The sequence below is a fragment of the Etheostoma spectabile genome, chromosome 18 (genome assembly GCF_008692095.1).
Source record: "Etheostoma spectabile isolate EspeVRDwgs_2016 chromosome 18, UIUC_Espe_1.0, whole genome shotgun sequence".
Taxonomy (NCBI): Eukaryota; Metazoa; Chordata; class Actinopteri; order Perciformes; family Percidae; genus Etheostoma; species Etheostoma spectabile.
Genome location: NC_045750.1, coordinates 8,438,327 through 8,460,543, shown reverse-complemented (window position 1 = coordinate 8,460,543; position 22,217 = coordinate 8,438,327). Strand labels below are relative to the sequence as shown.

Genomic DNA, 22,217 nt, shown 5'->3' with positions numbered 1-22,217 from the left:
TTCATCATTATCAGGCGAAGATTGGATGGCACGTTCATCTCCTCCATATGCTGTAAGTCTTCCATGACATTGCAACAGTCCCTTAAAAAGATTGAAAAAGACTGCAGTGCATTAACGTCATCTGCCTTCATCATTGGCCACTCCATAGCCTTCTCCATGTAAGCTACAGCAATTTTCATTTCCAAAATATTCTTTCAAAAGATTCGTTGCTCTCTCATAGCCGTGACCAGGAGCCATGTTATAGCAACTCCGAACCAGTTCTCTTGGCTGCCCTTTAGTATATTGTTCAAGATAATACAGGCATTCTTCTTTATCTGTAGTTTTCTTTTCAATAGCTTGCTAAAAAGCTCTAGTAAAAGCAACGTATTTAAGTGGATTGCCATCAAACTCTGGGATAGCTCGTGGAGGAAGAGAGGCTAAGGCTTGGTTTTGGGCCAGCTGTGCAGTAATGTTAGTTTGCTGTTGAATAAGGTCGTACAGAATAGAGTTGTCACCATTGTCAAGAGAGGAATGATGAGACTGGGATTGCATACGTGTACTCCCTTGTGAGATCAGTGGCTGAAATCCTGCTGTTGAAGCGTTAGTGAGTCCGGGTCCATTTCCCTGCACTTCAGACTCACGCGTATGAGTGGGTTGACTCCCTTGTGAGATTGACGGCTGAAATCCTGCTGGTGCAGCTTTGATGGACCTGGGTCCAAGGACGTCCCCCCCTTCCGACCTGTGAGAAGATGGTACGTATGACACTGAAGACAAAGGGTTACTAGACCTTACTGAAGACTGGGCTTGTAGACTCTTTAGGCCGTACAGCCAGTGGCAAAGAATTGTCCTGGTGGAAAGAGACAGTTTTAGGAAGTTGCAAAACAGGATCTGTGTTCAAATAACTTAATGTTTGTGATTTCAAGTGAGCGTGAAGATAGGCATTCATGGCATCTTCTCCATTATCCTCTTCGTACTCATCATCTTCCCCACCGCATGCATTTTCAAACACAGACAATTTAGCTGTAACCACAGCCAACTTGGTGTCAACCTCTAGCTGTTCCATTTTCCTTTTCAGCTTTGCCTTTTCAATTTGAAGGGCTTCTTCTTCAGCATCGATGTCATGCATTTTTTTCAAAGCAGCTGCAGACTGTAAAAGTGCAGTCCTTTCAGCCTTTGCCTGTAAACGTGCAGAAATAACACTCGAAGTCTTTGAACAGAATGATCTCTATGTGTTGACCCTTTACTTGAAACATTGGAAATACTATCGTCAGGCTTTATGTCATTGTTTATTATAGACAGCACATCATTATTCTCATTGTCCTTTTTTACTTTAGCCAACCATTGCTTTACATCATTCTCAAATATATTTTTCTTCATTGTTTTCTGCATGAGCCAATGTTGTTGCTTGTCGTATTCAGAGTCTGGCATAGGCATTTCCAGCAAAGCAGTTTGAGTTTCTAAAGCCTCATTGCACAGTGTGGTATATTTGCTTAGACATTTCTTCACATCAGATGAAGTTTGAAAGGTTATTTTTTATTTTTTAGGAGCTCTTTAATCCATTGCTTGATTTTGTTAGCTTGCAGAAATTGGGATTCAAGGATTTCTCTGCAGATTTTCCAACAGAATTGCACATCCCTTAGTTGTTAACTTTCTTGTGCGCTTCCCCAAATCATTAACAAGAGGACCGGACTTTATGAGGAATATAATTTTCGTCTGCAACCACAGAAGCAGTCCTGGACTTGTCGGACAAGTTTTCTTCCTCTGCACTCATCTTTGTGCGTTAAGCGCGTCAGTTCAAAGCGCTCTATGAAACGGCACAATTGCTTTACCAAGACGGAGGCCGCCAACAGCCCTTTAAAATATTCCGAGCGTCGGAATTTCTTTCAATTAACAGCATTTAAAGGGGCTAATTAAATGAAGCAAAGCGCTGAAACAGTCTTTTATTTCAATTTCGAGAGTCCACGTTTCTTTTTTCCTTTTCCAATTCCATCGGCGACGAAACATGAAAGTGTACCCACCAGATTTCCAGATTACAGCACCTGTAAATATACCTTATTCCCAGTGACGCACCACACCCAGTGCAATACTCCCCCAAGTGGCTAAAATAAATAACTAAATTAACCTAACTAAAAAGGTGGATAGAAATGGCTCCTACACTCAGTACGGTGGCTTCCTCTTGGTTTTGCTTTTCCAAGTTTTCTAAATGTGTTAGATTTTCCTGTTGCCAGATTGTCTGCCTTCCTCAGGACACCCTCTGTTATAAGCTGGTTTCATTAAATTAGTCTAAGAGCTTCCTACTGCCACCTCGTCTTACAAGTCTGCATTTTGGGTCAAACTTGTATTTCCAAGCTATAAAAACTACATTATTACTTTCTGTGACATTTATGACATACAGTACTATACTCTGACTTTTTTGACAATTGTATGACAAAGTCTACTATACTATGGAATTTTATTGATACTTTTGACATACAATACTATTTTGTGACATACTACTATACTATGAATTTTTTTTTTTTTACCTTTTTGAGATACTATACTATGACTTTTTTTATAACACTATAACTTCTTGAGATACTATAATATGACTTCTTTTACCATACTATACTATGACTTCCTTTTTACAACATACTATACTATGGCTTTTTATGATTTATTACGACATACTATGCTATGACTTTTCATGACTTTTTATGTTTTCTTTTAGATTTTTTTGACATACTAAACTATGACTTTTTTAAACTTTTGATTTTTTCGACATACTATACTAGGACTTTAAAAAAAACATTTTTTGACAAACTATACTAGGACTTTTTTTCAACACAGTACTAGGACTTCATCATATTTTTTTACATGCTGTACAATGACTTTCAAAACAAAATACTATGACTTTTTATGGTCTTTTTGACATACCTTACCATGACTTTGTTAGGATTTTTTAATATACTATACTATGAGCTTTTTGTGAATTCTTTCGACAAAGTATGTAATGATTTTTTTCAACATACCATACAATTTCTTTTTTATGACTTTTTACGTCATACTATACTATGACTTTTTATGACTTTTTTGACACGCTAAACTTTGACTTTTTTCAACATACTATATTATGACTTTTTGACATGCTATACTATGACTATCATTTTCTGTCCTCAGTTATTTTGGAGAATAAATACATCAAACCAATGACTTTCAGGCTTCACATATAGCTCAGTGTGATAAATACCTGGTGCTCTGCCTGAAGATTGAAGGTTGTGTGTTCCCTTTTTAAGGGCAATTCATTTTAAAATCTAATGAATTTTAAAGTCTAAAAATAAAAATTAAAAAGTCAAATACATATGAATATACTTATATAGAAGTCATAGTATAATATTTCGAAAAAGGTATTAAAATGTCATGATATATTCAGTTGAAAAAGTCATAAAAGTATGAATATAGTATGTCAAAAAAGTCACAGTATAGTTATTCATAAAAAGTCTAACCCAGGCTCTGTCTTCAGTTTTTCATTTTCTTTCCTTAGTCTCAAGTCTCCCAAAAGCATGTGGGAAAATGTGTTGTAGTCTGACAAAACCAAGGTTGAAATTGTCGGCCATAATTCCAAAAGATATGTTTGGCGCAAAAAACAACACCGCACGTCACCCAAAGAACACCATGGTGGCAGCATCATGCTTTGGAGCCGTTTTTCTTCAGCTGGGAGGCAGGGTGGAGGGAATTATGAACAGTTCCAAATACCAGGCAACTTTGGCACAAAACCTTCTGGCTTCCGTTAGAAAGCTGAAGATGAAGAGGAAGTTCACCGTTCAGCATGACAACGACCCAAAGCACACGTCCAAATCCTCAAAAGCATGACTTCACCAAAAGAAGATGAAGGTTTTTGAAAGGCCCAGCCAGAGCCCAAACCTGAATCCAATTGAACATTTGTGGGGCGATCTTAAGAGGGCTGTGCACAGGAGATGTCCTCGCAATATGACAGATTTGGAGCACTTTTGCTAAGAAGAGTGGCAAACATTGCCACGTCAAGATGTGCCATGCTAACAAGACTCCTACCCAAAAAGACTGAGTGCTTGTAATAAAATCAAGAGATGCTTCAACAAAGTATTAGTTTAAGGGTGTGCACACTTATGCAACCAGGTTATTATACATTTTTATTTTTCCCCCTCAAAGGTTTCAGTTTGTTTTTAATTGAATTGTTCATGTTATAGGTGTTGAAGGTGGAAAAAGTTCTGACATGATTTATCTTTGTCTTGTTTTGTTTTTTTACGTCACAAAAACCTGGCATTTTGACAGGGATGTGTAGACTTTTTATATCCACTGTATATACTATGACTTTTTTTTCAACCTACATTTAACATTCAACATACTATACTGTGACTTTTTACTGACTTTGTGACATACTTTGCTATAACGTTTTGATATACTATACTATGACTTTTTTCAACATGCTATATTATGACTGTTTTCAAAATACTATACGAGGACTTTTTTAGTGAAATTTTACAGCAAAATACTATGACCTTCTTCAACATACTATACTATGACATTTTTATGACTTTATTTGACATACTATACTATAACTGTTTTCAACATACTATACTATGACTTTTATCAACACAATATAATATGATTTTTTTACGATTTTTTTAGACATACTACACAGTATATGACTTTTTTTCCAATGTTTTTCGACATACTATAACTTTTTCCAACACACTATAATATGACTTTTTTGTGACTTTTTTATGACATACAATACTTTGACTTTTTTCAACACACTATAATATGACTTTTTTGTGACTTTTTTGATGACTTTGACTATGACAATGACTTTTTTTACAACGTTTTTCAACATACTACAGTATGACTCTCGGCCGAAATGGGTCTCCCTCAGAGATCAGGTGAGAAGCTCAGTCACCGCGGAGCTCGGAGTAGACCCTGCTCCTTCACGTCAAAAAACCCCTTTGAGGTTGAGGTGTTGGGATGGGGAAAGGATCCTCCTGGAGGTGTTCCAGGCCGAACTGGAGCAGTTCCGGGAAAGCCCCGGACTAAGGGAATTTACTTCCAACCTGGCCGGGGAACGCCTTGTGGTCCCCCCCCTCTGACTGGTTGATGGGGTTCGGGGAATCTGGGGTCCCCTGCTGAGCGCCGGCCCCAGACCGGATAAAAGGGGTGGATTGGTACCATACTAGGCTTTTTTTTTTTTAATTTTTTTAAAATTTTTTTAAACTTTTTTTAAAAATTTTTTTGGACTCTTTTTGGTAAAATGTTATACTTTTTCAAATTTTTTTAACAAACTTTTTACTTTTTTTAACATAAAATCCATCCTCCATCCACTTATTTTTATTTTTTCCCCGGGGGGGCCCAAGCTTTAACCCAAATTTTCCCCTTCCCCCACTCCCCCCTTGGGGGGGGGGGGGGGGGGGGGGTTGGGGGGGGGGGGGGGGGGGGGGGGGGGGGGGGGGGGGGGGGGGGGGGGGGGGGGGGGGGGGGGGGGGGGGGGGGCCCGGGGGGAGGGGGGGGGGGGGGGTTTTTTTGGGGGGAAAAAAACTTTTTTAAAAAAACGCTAAAATTGTTTTGTTCCTTCTTTTTTATAAAGCCTTTTTCCCCTTTTGAGGGAACTTCCCCATCGAATTTCCCCGGACTTTTTTTTTCTTAAAAAACTTTTTAAAAAATTTATACCGGCCAAACGGCTTTTTTATTTTTTTCCCTGGGGGGGGGGGGGGGGGGGGGGGCCCCCCAAGGACGCGCCCCCCGAGGAAACCTTTCGGGCGCTTGTACCCGGATCTCGTTCGTCGGTCATGCCAGCCTTCTGCCAGGTGAGGGGAGGAACGAAAATTGCCCGGTGTCGAGAGCTTGCCTTCTGGTCAGCCTTTCGTCACAAAGGTGCGTAAATGGATGTATACGCACCGGTCTCCGTCTCGACCATCTCCGCTCATTTCCCCACGCGACAGACCAAGGACTTTAACCCTCCTTGGGGTAAGGACTCACTCCCCACCCGAGAAGCACCCATCGGTTCTGCTGACATAGACATGCATTTTTAAAATTTTTCAACATACTATACTTTGACTTTTTTTGTTTCAACAACATTATGAGTTTTTTATGACTTTCAAACAGTTACTATGACTTTTTACAATTTTTTTCAAATTAGACTTTTTACAACTATATTTAGACTTTTTACACTTTGTCACTCCTTATGCTATATTATTTGGACTTAATTGACTTTTTAGGATTTTTTTCAGGAAAAATTACTTTTTTGCATGTATATTGACTATTTGAGAATGTTTTCAACATACTACTAGATTTTTTGTGACTCTTTTACACATCTATATATGACTTTTTCAACATACATAACCCTTTTCTGATTTTTTCAACATACTATCCTATGACTTTTTTGATTTTTTTGACACAATATACCATGACTTTTCTACATACTACTTTGACTTTTTATGACTTTTTGACATACAATACTATGACTTTTTTATACTTTTTCATCACACTATACATTTTTTTTCAACACACTATACTATGACATTTTTGGACTTTTTTGACATAGTATTACTATGATTTTTGGACATACTATAAACTATGATTTTTTTGACATACATACTATGACTTTTTTATGACTTTCATCAAAACCATATATAATTTTTTTAAATACATACTATAACATTTCGAATTTTTCAACAAATATCCTTGACTTTTTGATTTTTTTGACACAACATCCATGATTTTCTACTCTATACTTGATTTTTTGACTTTTCATCACACTATACTATTTTTTTCAACACAATACTTGCATTTTTGGACTTTTTGACATAGTATATACTAGCTTTTGGACATCTATAAACCTGATTTGAACATCTATGCTTTTTAGACTTCATCACACCATAGTATAAATTTTTTAACATACTATATTATTTTATGACTTTTTCAACATACTACTATACTTTTAATTTTTTGAACAAACCTGACTTTTCTACATACTATGACTTTTTGACTTTTCTCACCTTACTATATTTTTTTCAACACACTATACTATGACTTTTTTTGGACTTTTTTTGACATAGTATATACTATGATTTTGGACTACATAAACTATGAATTTTTCAACAAGTTACTATAACTATTTGATGAAAGTTTTTACATACTATACTAAGACTTTTTGTGACTTTTTTACAACACCCATATTTTTGACTTTTAAACAACATACTATAACTTTTCTGAATTTTTTCAACATACTATCCTTTGACTTTTTAATTTTTTCGACATTAATACCATGACTTTCTCTACTACTATACTTTGAATTTTTTTTTACTTTTGACGTACAAACTATGACTTTTTTTATGACTTTTCAACACACTATAATATGACATTTTTATAACTTTTTTTTGACGTAGTATATACTATGATTTTTGGACATACTGTAAACTATGATTTTTCGACGTATAATACTATGACGTTTTATGACTTTTGTCAACATCCTATATGCTATAATTTTTTTGGACATATAATATGACTTTTTTATGACTTTTTTTGACACACTATACTATGAATTTTTTACGATCCTATGACTTTTTTATTAATTTTTGACATACTTTGACTTTTTAAGATTTTTCAACATACAATACTATGACTTTTTTATGACTTTCATCACACTATACTATAATTTTTTCGACACACTGTACTATGACATTTTCTGACTTTTATCAACATAGTATGTACTATGACTTTTTGACATACAATACTATGACGTTTTTCAACATACTATGCTATGACTTTTTATCATTTTCTTTCAACTTATGACTTTTCTACATACTATACTTAGACTTTTGTCGAAATCCTATATGCTATGATTTTTTTGGACATATAATATGACTTTTATGATTTTTTTCAAGGGAAAAATGACTTTTTCAACATACTGTACCATACTACTACTAGACTTTTTGGATATTCTATACTATGACTATTTTTTAAATCTTTTTAACGTATTATACTAAGACAATATTGTTTTTAATCTTTTCAACATACTGTACTAAGACTATTTTTGTAACTCTTTTACAACATATTATACTATGACCCTTTTTTATGAATTTTTTCGACACACTATACTATGAATTTTTTAATGACTTTTTTCAACATACCCTACTGTGACTTATTTATGACTTTTTTTTCAACATACTGTGACTTTTTAATGACTTTTTTCAACATACTGTCCTATGACTTTTCTATGTACTATACTTTTGACTTTTTTATGATTTTTTGACATACAATACTATGACTTTTTTATGACTTTTCATCACACATACTATAATTTTTCAACACACTATACTATGACATTTTTAGGACTTTTTTTGACATTGTATATTCTATGATTTTTGGACATACTATAAACTATGATTTTTCTACATACAATACTATGACTTTTTTATGACTTTTTTCAACATACTATGCTATGACTTTTTTATAATTTTTTTTAACTTATGACTTTTTTACATATATTTAGACTTTTTTACAACTTTTGTCAACATCCATATGCTATGATTTTTTTGGTGATATAACTTTTTTATTATTTTTTCAAGGAAAAAATTACTTTTTCGACATAGTATACTATGACTATTTGATGAATGTTTTCAACATACTATACTAAGACTTTTTGTGACTCTTTTACAACATACTATATTATGACTTATGACATTTTATGAATTTTTTCAACATACTTTTACATGACTAATTTTTTCGACATAATAGACCATGGCTTTTCTACGTACTATACTTTTGACTTTTTTATGATTTTTTGACATACAATACTATGACTTTATGACTTTTCGTCACACTATAATTGTTTCGACATACTATGACATTTTAATGACTTTTTGTCATAGTGTATACTATGTTTTTGAACATACTATGATTTTTGACATACTATACTACTATGAATGTTTTCAACATACTATACTAACACTTTTTTGTGAATCTTTTGACATTTTATACAGACTTTTTTTATGACTATTTTGATGTAGTATATACTAGGACTTTTTCTACATACTATGCTATGACTATGAATTTTTTCAACATATGATTTTTCTACTTATATTTAGACTTTGACATACTATACGATGACATTTTTCAACAAACTATACTATGATATATTTTTTCTCCATACTATATGTGACTTTGACATACTATACTATTAACCTTTTCCAACATACTATACTGACTTTTTAATGAATTTTTTTGCTAAATCACTTTGAGAGTGATAGCAGGTTGTGATCACTTTCTTAGAGTTTTGTAGTGAGAGTACCTTATGTTTATTGCTGAAGCATGCTCATTACAAAGGAAAACAACCCATAAATTAAAAGGCTAGGTCTGGTGCCCTTTAATTTAATGTAGTCACAGCAGCAGACAAAGACACATTGAGATCAAAACTTCCAGAACTTTATTGATGCCATGTGAGCTAAACAAAAGCAGATCTTGCCAGTAAAAACCCTTTACCTGGAAGAGAAACAGCACAAAATGTCACCACTGACTGGTGTTGAGAGAGAAGAGCCTGTGTTTCCCCTTTAAATCAATCACATCAAGTGACCAGCCAGAGATGAAGCGCCATGGATACTGAAGACACTGGGCTCTTAAGCAAGAGGTAAGTGAAGGCCACTGCTTATAAACAGCTTTTGTTGTCTTAGAGTTATTATTTATTTGAATTGGTGTACTTAAAAATAGAAACTACATTGATGTTTAATTTTCTTCCATGTCTGCATAACAAGACAGCTTTCTCTTGTTACCATCTTCTGAAACAATCCCTGCTAAAGAACAAACCGGGACGTTTGGCAATAAATTATAAACGCCCGTTAATGTTTGCAATGTGAAAGTTAACTGTTGGACTGAATGACTGTGGCCATGTCTGTCCACATTCCTGCATTGACGTTATCTCCCCATCAGCCTTGCTGTGAGGACTGACTCTAGTCCTCTGCTTTGGCCTCCATCTCCTCTGCGTCGTCGTCTCCGTCCACCTCAGCATTCTCCCGCTCTAGCCTCTCCAACTGCCGGGCCAGCTCTGTCTCATCTGTGTCTGTCACCACCTTAGGCTGAAGGGGACACAGTTCACCATTTAGGCATTTGTACAATGCAAAAAATAAGGAGTAAGTAGGAATATGTCAAAACTTAGAAATTCTGTTCTTTATTTTGGGTACCCTTGGTAAGGACCAAAGAAAATTGAGAATTATAGTACTATTTTTAAGAAAAAGCAAACAATGTTTTAAGAATAAAGTCATAATTTGAGAACTGACAATATTAGAGAGGCACAATATTGGATGTGGGCCGATATCAATATGCCAATATTGTCGAACTCCTTTTGGCTTATGCCGATATTACAAATCTTGTTTTATTTCACAGAAGAGAACACCCAGTCTCTCCTATACTACTTTTACCTTAATACTCTCATTTGTTGTAGACACAGACATTAAACAAGACACACATGATTATACCATAAATGTATAATTTTACAAATGTACATAGAGAATAAATTATATGTATACACCAGTGCCACATGTTATTTAAGTAAAACTGTAAAAACCAAGCTCCAAGTTTTCTGAGCTGCAAAGTTGACCCCATTCATAGGTCCAAGCCCCCCCAGTGCAAGTCTCCCCTGCCAACTGCAGAGGCGATGCAAGTTGGCAGTGTTAGTTTTAGACTTCTTTTATAATTTGTAACGAATGTATGACTCAATGAAAGTCCAGTGTAGCTCATCTGTGAAACAGTTTGGATCATAAATCAATAACTAAGGAACATAACAAAATATTCTCTTTGGGTTTTATGATGAATCAGGGTTTTTCCTAAAGCAGCTCGTCACTAAAATGAGGACAGCTGGTCCACCTTAAAGCCACCCCACCTTAAGTTAGAGAGCCTGAGCTGAAATTGTTGCTAGCTCCAGCAGTATCACTTTCATTCTGGGAAAACAACTATATCTCTAAAAAGTCACTTTTCAAGAAAACCTGCCCTTCCTTCAGCTTTGTGACGATGCATATTACCAGCTACTAAGGAGGAAAACATTTCATAACCCATAAAGTAACACTTCATCCATCAGTTTATCAAAAAGAAATGACCAAATTTGAAAATGTATGGGTTTCAATTTTTTAAAAAAGGGGTTTGAATAATTGTAATCTAAAAAAGTAACACGCTTTCAAACAAATTTAGTGGAGTACTAGTACCTCAAAATTGTACTAAAGTAGTGAATGTTACTTAGTTATATTCCACCACTGCTCACTGTACATCTGAGCCGACCTAGAACTTCAAAGAAACTGTTTATAATAACAGAATCACACAAATGACGGAGTGGCTTTTGCATAAAAGACACTGAAGTCACTCACCTCCATCTGGATGTTAAAGACGCCTCTCTTCTCTTCGATCTTCTCCTTGATAGCAGCCATTGCCTGGTTGAGGACGGACAGGCCCTCTGTGCGCTCCAGAGTGGTCGTTGTCATCACATAGCGAGGGGGAGCAATCAGATTGATCTGCCAAGAAACAATACAATGTTGGTCTTATCAACACTGCATCACATGCACTTACACCAACAGCTCTTACCCCCAAAAAATATCAGTTCAGGTCAGAGTGTCACCATTCAGCATCAGTGCACGAACATGAGGATGAGAGTGGTTGAAATGGGGCCATTACCTTGATGGGCATGGCCTCTGTGGAGCAGCCAAGCCCGGCTCTCAAAGCTTCCTTCACGGCATCAATGCCCTCATACCCGTAGCACGCCACTTCAATGTCTGCCAGTGGGAGAGGGGAGAGAGTTAAAGGAATTGTGGCTGTAGGTCAACTCTTCTCATACTTCAGCTGAGGGGCTGTCATGATACAGGTAAAATAAATGAAGGTCAAATGTTAGCTTTAGAGTGTGTTGCTACCTGCTCTAATTTTAACAGCCTGTGGAGTGAGTCGCCTGTTGATGTTGTCAATCAGCACATTCTTCTCTTCCTCTGTTAAGTCCAGCCCATCCAGAATGGCAGGATCTCTAGTGGAGGGAAGATTTGTACCATATGATTAGACCTCATCAAATAAGACATTGTTTGAATACATTCTTTGTTCCTAAATTTTTTACATTAGCCTAACATTAACACACTCCGCTCAAAACAACCACTTACGATACAGCCTGTTTGAAGACATCATAGGCTCCGTATCCTGGCCGCTTGTATTTCTCATCGAACACCCAGGCGGTGCGCTGGTAGAAGCTCTCTAGCTGCTCGTCCTTCGTGTATTCCAGCACCTCTGCCACGTGTCGCAGGATGCTGTACACCTGCAAAGACAACAGCCGCATCAGCCCTGGGAGAATACTGACTCAAAGGTCAGATTTACAAAAAGTTCACGAGAGATCAATAAAAACAAAAACCTGAGGGTCGTTATAGAATAACCCAGAAATGTATGACAGGTTTGTCATGTATGTATGAAAAGTCACTTTTTAACAATGCAGAACACAAATGATGCTGAAAATCATATCAATAATTAATTTAAAAAAAACAAACAGAAAAAGCATTTAGGCTCAATTTGACTTACAGTTTTAGATTTGGTGAATTTATCTTCACACTTGATGGCTTCCTCTGGTGAAACTCTTCTTTTTGATAAATCAATGTATCCTAAAGAAAAGATAGAGAAGTAAAGCTGTGACCTGAGTTTCCGTCGTCCGGTTATTGCCGGTCATTGGCTGGAAAAAAGCCAATGACGGGAAAAGCAAGCGGGAAAGTCTAAGCCCAAGCGAAACAGGGCAATATTGTGAATTACTTCTTAACACCAAGCAGCGGCCGGTCTAACGTAAATGAAGTCAAGAAATTGCCAGCGAGGACGAGTCGGCACAAGCTAAAGCCCCTCTCGTTAACAACTGAGATGCACATCAACATGCCATATGATGACAGGTCTCTGAGGTACTTATTGGGATTATGGTTAAATCTAACTGGCCAAGGTAGCATGTGTAAAACCTGTCTCCAGTGTGCGAGCTGAGAGGTTTCTCCTTGCAGATCTGCATCAAAACAGCGCAGTAAAGTCTCCTTGGTGAAGGCAGAGGCTAATGCGCATCCCAAGGTTGCAGAAAGACACTTTACAATTTTTTTTGGGGGGGGGGGGGACATTTTCTGCCTTTATTTTTGACAGGACAGCTGAAGACATGAAAAGGAGAGAGAGAGGGAGGGAATGACATGCAGCAAAGGACCACAGGTCGGAGTCGAACCCGGGCCCTCTGCGTCGAAGAGTAACCCTCTATAGATGGGCACCCGCTCCACCAGCTGAGCTATCCAGGTGCCCCTTTACAATTATTTTGATACAAGTTGGCACTTGATAATTGTATGAGCCAGTTTGTTTGTACTGTAGTTTGGGTCAGAAAATAGGCCTATTTTAATTCAGATTGGCACAATTATGTGCATTCATTTATTTATTTCGCCCTCTCTGCCTGTAGCAAGTAGCTTACATTTCAATAAAAATAGTATGAATCTACATCCCTTTAATGGCTACAGCCTGCCTATCAATTGTCTTTAAGAGCAAAAAACAAAATATTTGACCGGAACTTTTCCCATTTGATTGATCCTTAAAACGAAACCTTACAATAAGGCTGGGCGATATGTAGAAAATCAAATATCACAATGTTTTTGACCAGATACATCAATGTTGATATTGCGGCGATATTGTAGTAGTCACAAAATATTTACACAATAAGAGTTTACATAAATAACCATCAGTAATATAGATATAATGACTAAGTCGCTAAAGGCAAATAATAGAACAACTAAAACAGTCTGGTTAGTTCAAAAAATGACAACTTCACTGTAATGCAGCCTTAAAAACTTAGCAAAAGACAACAAATGTCATATTACGATATCCAAAATTTAAGACAACATCTAGCTTCATACTGTATATCAATGTTGATATAATATCAATAAAAAATATGGGGATCAATAAACAGTATAAATTAAATTTTATATATTGCCCAGCCCTACCTTACAGGTCACATGACCGGCACCAATTTTTTTTCTAACATGAAACGCTGACTAGGACATTTTTATGTCATACTACATTCAGAATTTTCTTACAATTAGTCCAGAAAGAGATGGCTGTCAGAGGGCTAATTGTTTGACAAGATCAGTGCTTATATAGTTACTTATTAATCAATGCAATGAAATATATTCCAAACATGGTTAATCAATTTAGTCATCACTTACTAAACAGTTTCTGTTTTACTCTTCACAAGTTCTCTGCTGTTCTGAACTGCCCCATTATTACAAGACAAATCTTGACGTTGTTCCGCGGCCAATAGAGCAGGCGTACAGGAGACCTCCGCTGGCTGAGCAGGCTTCTAACAGTTTAGTGCTCCACTTACTTGAATGGGGATTGAATTATTTATACGTGCAGCTCTTTATGAATTTCAAAATGTTAGACCAAATGGATCAAATTCTGACAGTGAAACAAGTCATTTAGACCCACAAAAAATGTATCCACCGATTTACAAATGTCTCTTTTGTAAGTCTATGGGGAAAAGTATTTTTTGAGCCGTGACGGCTCCAGAAGTTGTAATTCCACTATTTGGCCACTTTGTTTAATTTGCTTTAAAGCTCAGCGCACTTCCTGGGCGCCTGTTGTCTCACCCCTTCCTGCCTGTTAAGGTATGGGTAATACAGGTGGAATGACATTCCGTGTAACCCATCAGAGATCCAGAATTAGCACCTATACTGTAAAGAGTTGTAAGTGAATGAGCAAGGTTAGATGTGTGCTGCACATGTTATAGAGTTAAACTACTCGTTCTGAGTACAAATGAGCTGTCCGGGCAGCCTTTCGGTGTGCCAGCACGGGAATATCGCCACAAAAACCACAGAGAACTTTCCATGGCGGCGATAGGCTTAATCAGCATTTATGTTCCCTTGTTGGCAAGGGCTTGAATGCAACGTATGTTTATATGAAAAACCTCCGCACTGCTTGATATTACACCCACTACATCCTACTCTATACTGTAGTATACAAGTGTCACTGTTTCACTGATGTAAGGAACATTGCGAATACTCTTGTGGCCGTTACAATCCAAGGTTAAGAAGAGTTTTGCTGAGCAGAGGAAAAGACTGGCATCTCTCTTTCCAGTTTATCTTGTCATCATATGGATTAAAGTTCAGGCTGTAATTTGTACATTATGTATCTTCCACTGGCAGCCAAAATGGTTCCTGTCCTTTGTGTAGCCCTACACGCAGGCCTAGATCCAAAACTAAACACACCACCAATGACCCATCTCTTTAGTGGTTAGTACCCACCCGCACTTACCCTTCTCTTTGTCTACTCGGATGACGACCACGCACTCATTGCGGCCTATGCGGATAAGCTTGTTGATGGAGCGGATACGTCGACGCGACAGCTCGCTCAGGAGGATCATGCCCTCGATGTTGTTGTACTCCAACAGGCTAACGTAGGCACCCATCTCGGCGATGGACCTCACGTTCACCATCACAACATCGTCCACCTCTGGGAACCGGTGCTGGTAAAATCGACAGCTGAGCCCCGGCATCGCTGAGAGAATAGAAACAAAGAGGCAGGGTCAAATATTTGAAGCTGACAGTATGATTACACATCATCCTATAAAAAGGACAAGTCACTAATTTTACACATCGTTAAAAATAGAACTCCGCCTGTAAAAAAAAAAGTTTAATTTCAGGAATGACTTCTGTGTTTCTGGAGGGAGCTTTTTAAAGATTGGAGGAAAAAAAACAACCTGATGATGCCATAGTGATCCTATTTTACACTTGAACACTACTTTTAACAGAAAGTTTGTGGTACAAACTGAGTTTGTGGTGTTTTAATGATGTGTGGGCATTTACCAGGCAGGGAAGTGCTAACAAAAAACGCAATCACGTTGCATTATGGGAATTGTAGATCTATACTTAGTAAAAGTCAGGATATCTAAGCCTCGGTTGATTCAGTTTTGACCAAGATCATTGACTGACCTATATAAAAAGAAGCTATGCTTAATTGTTGTGCACCCTTTTCATTAGATATGTTTTTTCTACATCTTCAACTTTGTACAGCCCAGTGTTCATTTACAAATGTGATGATGATATGATAAGATCTGTTATAACATCAAAACATGCTTACCTTTTTCTGTCATTTATTTGGGTGTGACATAGCTCATGACTTTACATCTTTTAACCATAAAATATTCTCCTCTCTTTTTATCAAACAAATTGATCCACTGTTTGTTTCCATATCACGCCATAAAGTATATATTGTTGTGTCTTTGAATGAGTCACAACAAGCAATAAAGGTTGGGAACAGCTATTCGATCTACAAGCTTTCTTTAACTGTCTATGTCTACAGGCCATAGAAAGCAAATTATGCAGCAACAGAAGGACAGCGCCCATGGACAGATATAGGCACATTTTACTTTTAGACTGAGCTGTTGAATATAATAGAAATACCCTTTAATATCTATTGAGCAGTATAACACCATTGGAAGGACAAATTCATAATTTTGTTTAGCAGGTCAAATAACCAAGTTTAGCCTGGACAATATCCCCAAAATACAAAGAGATGGAGTGGTATAAAAGGAACTGGCAGCATTATTTCACATTCTTGTCTGAATTGGATGATGCAATGGAGATAAACGAGAAGCCCCTTTACTGATATAGTTAGGAGCGAAAGCTGACAAATGAGACGGAAACCAGCTCTGTAGCATGTTAACAGCGACTGAAGCTAATAACAGTTATGAAGTGAAATGCCACGAGACGAGAATTAAATCTAAAGACAAAATTGTTACTCCAATATCCGTTAGCTTCATAGCTAATAACCCGGTTAACAACTCACATGCGGCACATGTACTGCTGTCTAGGCTAGCAGTTAGCTAGCCAGCTAGCAGTCCCGTTTGTTCACCATTCCCCGGTAAAAAAAAAAAAATCACCTTTATCAAAAAAACACTCACCAGTGTCATATGGTTACAGAACGATAAACTTGAATGTCCTGTACTGGAGGTGTTTAAATGTCCGAGTATGTATCCTTCGGTGATTTTTTAAATGAACAAGTTGGGCCCGCTAGCTCACATTCATGGGTGTGCTAATTTCTCGACCCGGAAAAGATCGTAGAGCTTTACGACACGCGCTTGTGCAGAACGCGTTCGGTTCAGTCACATGACCAGAGGCCAGCTGATCATCACGGAGTCTGACAAGATCACGGACATCAGCTCGATCGAGGCTTCTAAACCTACACGGAAAATAACGTGTTTTCTGTGTTATATGCATAATTTAATACAAGCTAACGTTTGAGTGTTAATCTTAGGAAAAGGAAACAAACAGAATACCGCATTCATCGACCAAAGGACGAGAAGATGTCTGGAAAAGAGAGGATTGACGTGTTCCCCTCCAGAATGTAAGCAGCTTGTTTGCTAGCTAACTAGTAGCTAACTGACTCAATGTAGCCTCTTATTCAGATAATATAATGTTGTTTTGTTTAATTATTGCCTCCCTGTCTGTCATATTGATGTTTTCCTGCCCCTATCTGCTGCAAAGTTATCTTAATATCATATGAATGGATCACAGTCTTGCGGTGCGGTGTGATTCAAGCCTATATGTAGTTTATATCAGTCCCAGATTGGTGTTTAAAAGAGGAAGATGCCTTTTATCATGTGATATTTCTAGCATGGTCTATTGTGAGCTGTCAGTCTGAAACATATCCTGACACACTGAACAGTCTTGTAACATTGGTCACTGTAACAGTGGGTAACTTTAGTGTCTACTTATCAGTGGAGCTCCCTGTGTTGTGTGAGGGGGAAAAACAATCGTGTCAGGTTATTTTCAAGCCTTTTTGTGTGTAATATAAGTTTTGATCCTAAAGATGGGAAGTGTTTCACTGTAGTACAAAGCACCATTGAGTGATTGCAAATGTGTAGATCAGTAATTCCCAACCAGGATTAAATATGTAGTTACCAGGGGATACATGGAAATATTGTGGAGTAACTGAACCTCTTTGAATAAATAAACTATTATTTGATTATATATATATATATATATATATATATATATATATATATATATATATATATAGTGTGTGTGTGTGTGTATTTTAGAAGAAAATCAACACTCAAGTATGATTACAAATATGTGATAATGATCTTAAGTATATTTGTTGTCACAAAAGCTCTGTCGAATGTGTGTGTACCACTGCTTACCAGTTGTGATCCGACTGCACACGACACACCAACCTGGGTCAGTCTTAACAGCAAGTGAAGCAATTAAGACAAAAAAACACCCACAGATAAAGGTGGAATCATCAACTTTCTGTCACAAAACTGACCCTAAAAGACCAAGCCTTAACATCAACAATATCAATAAATATGTCTTGTATAGATTACAATAAAGCATGATTTTCTCTGCAGTCATATACTATCAAACAGCTCCACGGAGCCATCCCATCTAGCAGAGGGGTATGATGAGGGGCACTTTAGCCCATCTGATAGGACTGAGGGGCGAAATCAAAACCACTGATGTCGAGACTAGGGATCCTGATATTTGGGAGCATGTTAGTGGGTTACCAGAAAACACCCCAAAAAAAGCTATGTAGCTAAGACAACTGGCTGTGTGGTGCAGGTGGCGATTTCTTTACACATGAGCGTCAAAGAATGTACATACACTCTGTAAATATTTGAATCTTGTACCGCATTAAAATGTTTTGGTTGGGTTTGCAGGGCTCAGACCATCATGAAGGCTCGGCTCAAAGGAGCGCAGACCGGCCGAAACCTGCTTAAGAAGAAATCTGATGCCCTCTCCATGCGCTTCCGTCAGATCCTCCGCAAAATTATCGAAGTTAGTTAAAAATGATTGATCCCTGAATTTGTTCTCCATGCATTCATTTCCTTTTTTTTTTTCTTCTTTTCAAATTCTGAATGGTTTTCTAAACGTGGTTTTCTTATCTCTTTTCCCTAGACTAAGACTAAGATGGGAGAGGTGATGAGAGAGGCGGCCTTCTCTTTGGCTGAAGCCAAATTTACAGCTGGAGACTTTACGTAAGAATCAGAGAAAGATCATGTGATGTGGCGTTAAGTTCAGGTCATATGTTCGGGTGCATCTGTAACACACATCTTTAATTCTAACCACAGCACAACAGTAATCCAGAATGTCAACAAAGCTCAAGTGAAGGTCCGAGCCAAGAAAGACAATGTGGCAGGTTAGCCTAAAAAAATATTATCTTTTTACTTTTTATAATCACTGATGATGAGATAAGTTCTTATATGATTCATTACACATTTAACTTATGTCTTTTTCTTCCTTTTAGGTGTCACCCTTCCAGTTTTTGAACACTACCAAGAAGGCGGGGACAGTAAGTCACGTTTAAATAAAATAATCATAAAAAAATCGTTTTTGTGACAAGTGACATGAGTTTTCACCCTCGCTGTCTTTCAGGTTATGAGCTGACTGGTCTGGCCAGAGGAGGAGAGCAGCTCTCCAGGTTGAAGAGGAACTACGCCAGAGCTGTTGAGCTGCTGGTGGAGTTGGCCTCCTTACAGGTAGGGGGTGCTGTTACACATATACTGAGTTTCATTCAGTTTAGTTAAACAGTCATAGAGAGCAGAAGTCACGCCTTTCTACTTCCGGTCCATGGGACCTGTCTTTCGAAAAAATATGAACGGGGGTCAATGAGAGATAATAATATTTTTTGGGTCTGGTTTGAATTGTGCCATGAAACTTGTGTGTAAATTTAAAATATAATAATAATAATAATAATAATAATAATAATAATAATGTATCCTTTATTAGTCCCACAAGGAGAAATTACACTCGGTTGTTATTACACACAGTCCTGAATTACACACATGCACTAAATGGAGATATGAGTGAGGAGGCTGCCATGGAAAGGCGTCCCGAGGAGTTGGGCCTTGCTCAAGAGCACCTTGGCATTGCCCAGGAGGTGAACTGGCACCTCTCCAGCTACCAGTCCACCACCTTACTTCGGTCCGCATGTGGACTAGAACCAGCAACCCTCCGGTTCCCAACCCAACTCATTACGGACTGAGCTACTGCCACCCCACATAATATCACATGTCAAGTGATGACGATTTGACGTAAAGAAATTGAACATTAGGTTTTGTGTGAGATCGCTTAGTGAACTACATCTCTCGTCTGGAACCAAAGAAATATGGCTGACTGCTTGTCGAGCTTTACCATCTTCTTCCGAGACGAAAGCAGAAGTATCAAAAGAGGTGAAAACCATTATAAATCGTGTCCTGTCGAGAGCTGTAGCTACTTGAATGGAGCGGAGGAAAAATTAGGTGACGTCCAGTAAGCAACTTGGACTTGTAGTCCGTCTAAATACATAATTTTCCCATAGCATTTTACTTAACTGTCTTATGACAAACTGACATTCTTGACATGTAAAATCTTTTTTTTTATTTTGAAAAACATCATGTGTAATCCAAGGCACAAGTCGATCAGGACCAAAGAATAATTTGTCCTTCGCCATTGACCACCGTTGATTTTGTTTTTGAAGAAAGGTCCCACGGAGGCAAACGGAAGGGGCGGGACTTTGGCTCTATTGGTTTTAATATTTATCAAGTTAAATGGAAAGTTATGGACCAAAGATTAAACTACCCAACACCATAAAGAAGATAAAATTGGCTTTACCTCAGCTGACAACATTTAAATGCTGCTACATGTTAATGCATCAATAATAATGATTAAATAATATGAAATATATATTCATAAAACAGGCTAACACTTTTAGATTTTGTCCATAATAAAATGTAAAATGTTTGAATATTTGTTTCATTACTGAAAACTGAACGTTTTTAATAAAAATAAATTATGTTTTTTTGAAAAATTCTAACACAAAATGCCAACAATCTGTTTGTAGACATCTTTTGTCACGCTGGATGAAGCCATTAAGATTACCAACCGCCGTGTCAACGCTATTGAGCACGGTAAATTAACACTTATCGTAGAATTGTTACCTTTTTCTCAAAGAATTACAAAGACAGTTATTAAAACTCATCGTGATCCCACTTTGCAGTGATTATTCCCCGCATTGATCGCACCCTCACCTACATCGTCACAGAACTGGATGAGAGAGAACGAGAGGAGTTCTACAGGTGAAAACATTTCCTAGCAGTCTAATAAAGCCCTTTTTTTTTTTTTAAACCTTTTTTATTTAAACGCGTTCTAACCTTTCTATTTTTGGTATACCACTGAAAATATGTCCTCACCTGCCAGGCTGAAGAAGATCCAAGAGAAGAAGAAACAGCTCAGGGAAAGAACAGAACTGGAGATTGCCGAGCGTCTGGCTAAACTGGGTCCCATCGCAGAGCCCACCAACATGCTGATGGAGGAGAGGGATGAAGACATGCTGTTCGAGTGAAGCGCTCTCAGGCCAGACAAGTCACTGACTTCCCCCAACATCCTATTTATTCTGTGCCTCTCAGGCCATGTCTATGTCCTCTCGTGCAAATGATGGAAGTTTTTTTTTTTTTGTGTACTTGTCTGTGATGATTTGTTCTATTGTTTCAGTGCTGGATGATCCTGTGTGTTTCCAGACTTTGTCACTGTACAGAACAAAAGTGTTGTCGCACTTGGCTGTTTACCTACAAGGGAGTCAGTTCACTGTTATAAAATGATCTCAACAATAAGAATATAAGTACGTTTACACATGGTTTGCGAGTCAAATAAAGAAGCATTCCGTGTGACTGATCCACTTGTAGATATTTTAGGTTCATCACATCAAAAGCCATTGCATGCTGTAAAGTTTAAGGTGGTTGTAGATTTCAAAGTGTGTGCGAGTCTGTGTTGTGGAGGTTGTTATTACCTCATTTGAGGATCTTTACCATTGCCCAGAAAACTCTAAAGTGACCCTACTGTAAATTGTAGTGTGCAAGTAAACGCCCCACACTTCGTCCAAATAAAGATGGTATCAGCATCCACCTGTTGCTTGGATTTCTTGTTAAGATTAGAGCAACAGTTTTTCAGTCTCTTAGGTTTTAGTTTTGCACTAATTTATACGCTTTTAGGTTCCATACGGAAAGAAAAAAGACTGGGTGAGACTGCTGGGATCATATTTCTCTCAACATGTGCTGCAAAACGTTTTGTCCAAGTGTTTTGGCAAACCAGCTAGATGAGGAATGACAGCCATCTTGCACCAGAATGCTACATTTAACACATTATTTTTAGTAACTGTTTAGTTACTGTCGGACTTAGCAAGGATTAAATTATTACACATTTGTGTTTTAACACCAACATTACCAACTAATA

At 37.5% G+C, this 22,217-nt stretch overlaps 2 protein-coding genes across 2 annotated transcripts; one reads left to right on the top strand and one right to left on the bottom strand.

Moving 5' to 3' along the window:
- Positions 1–9,389: 9,389 nt before the first annotated feature.
- Positions 9,390–17,132, bottom strand: eif2s1b (eukaryotic translation initiation factor 2, subunit 1 alpha b). The gene is made up of 8 exons (XM_032542610.1): positions 16,910–17,132; positions 15,262–15,504; positions 12,523–12,602; positions 12,114–12,265; positions 11,877–11,983; positions 11,644–11,741; positions 11,340–11,483; positions 9,390–10,058 (listed from the first exon to the last, which is right to left on the bottom strand). Exons 2-8 carry the CDS (start codon positions 15,500–15,502, stop codon positions 9,933–9,935), a joined length of 948 nt encoding a protein of 315 aa, XP_032398501.1. The 5' UTR covers positions 15,503–15,504; positions 16,910–17,132; the 3' UTR covers positions 9,390–9,932.
- atp6v1d (ATPase H+ transporting V1 subunit D) lies at positions 17,112–21,889 on the top strand. Its single transcript, XM_032542611.1, has 9 exons — positions 17,112–17,352; positions 18,668–18,785; positions 18,906–18,985; positions 19,079–19,146; positions 19,255–19,299; positions 19,383–19,486; positions 20,830–20,896; positions 20,986–21,064; positions 21,186–21,889. Exons 1-9 carry the CDS (start codon positions 17,312–17,314, stop codon positions 21,328–21,330), a joined length of 747 nt encoding a protein of 248 aa, XP_032398502.1. The 5' UTR covers positions 17,112–17,311; the 3' UTR covers positions 21,331–21,889.
- The last annotated feature ends 328 nt before the right edge of the window (positions 21,890–22,217 follow it).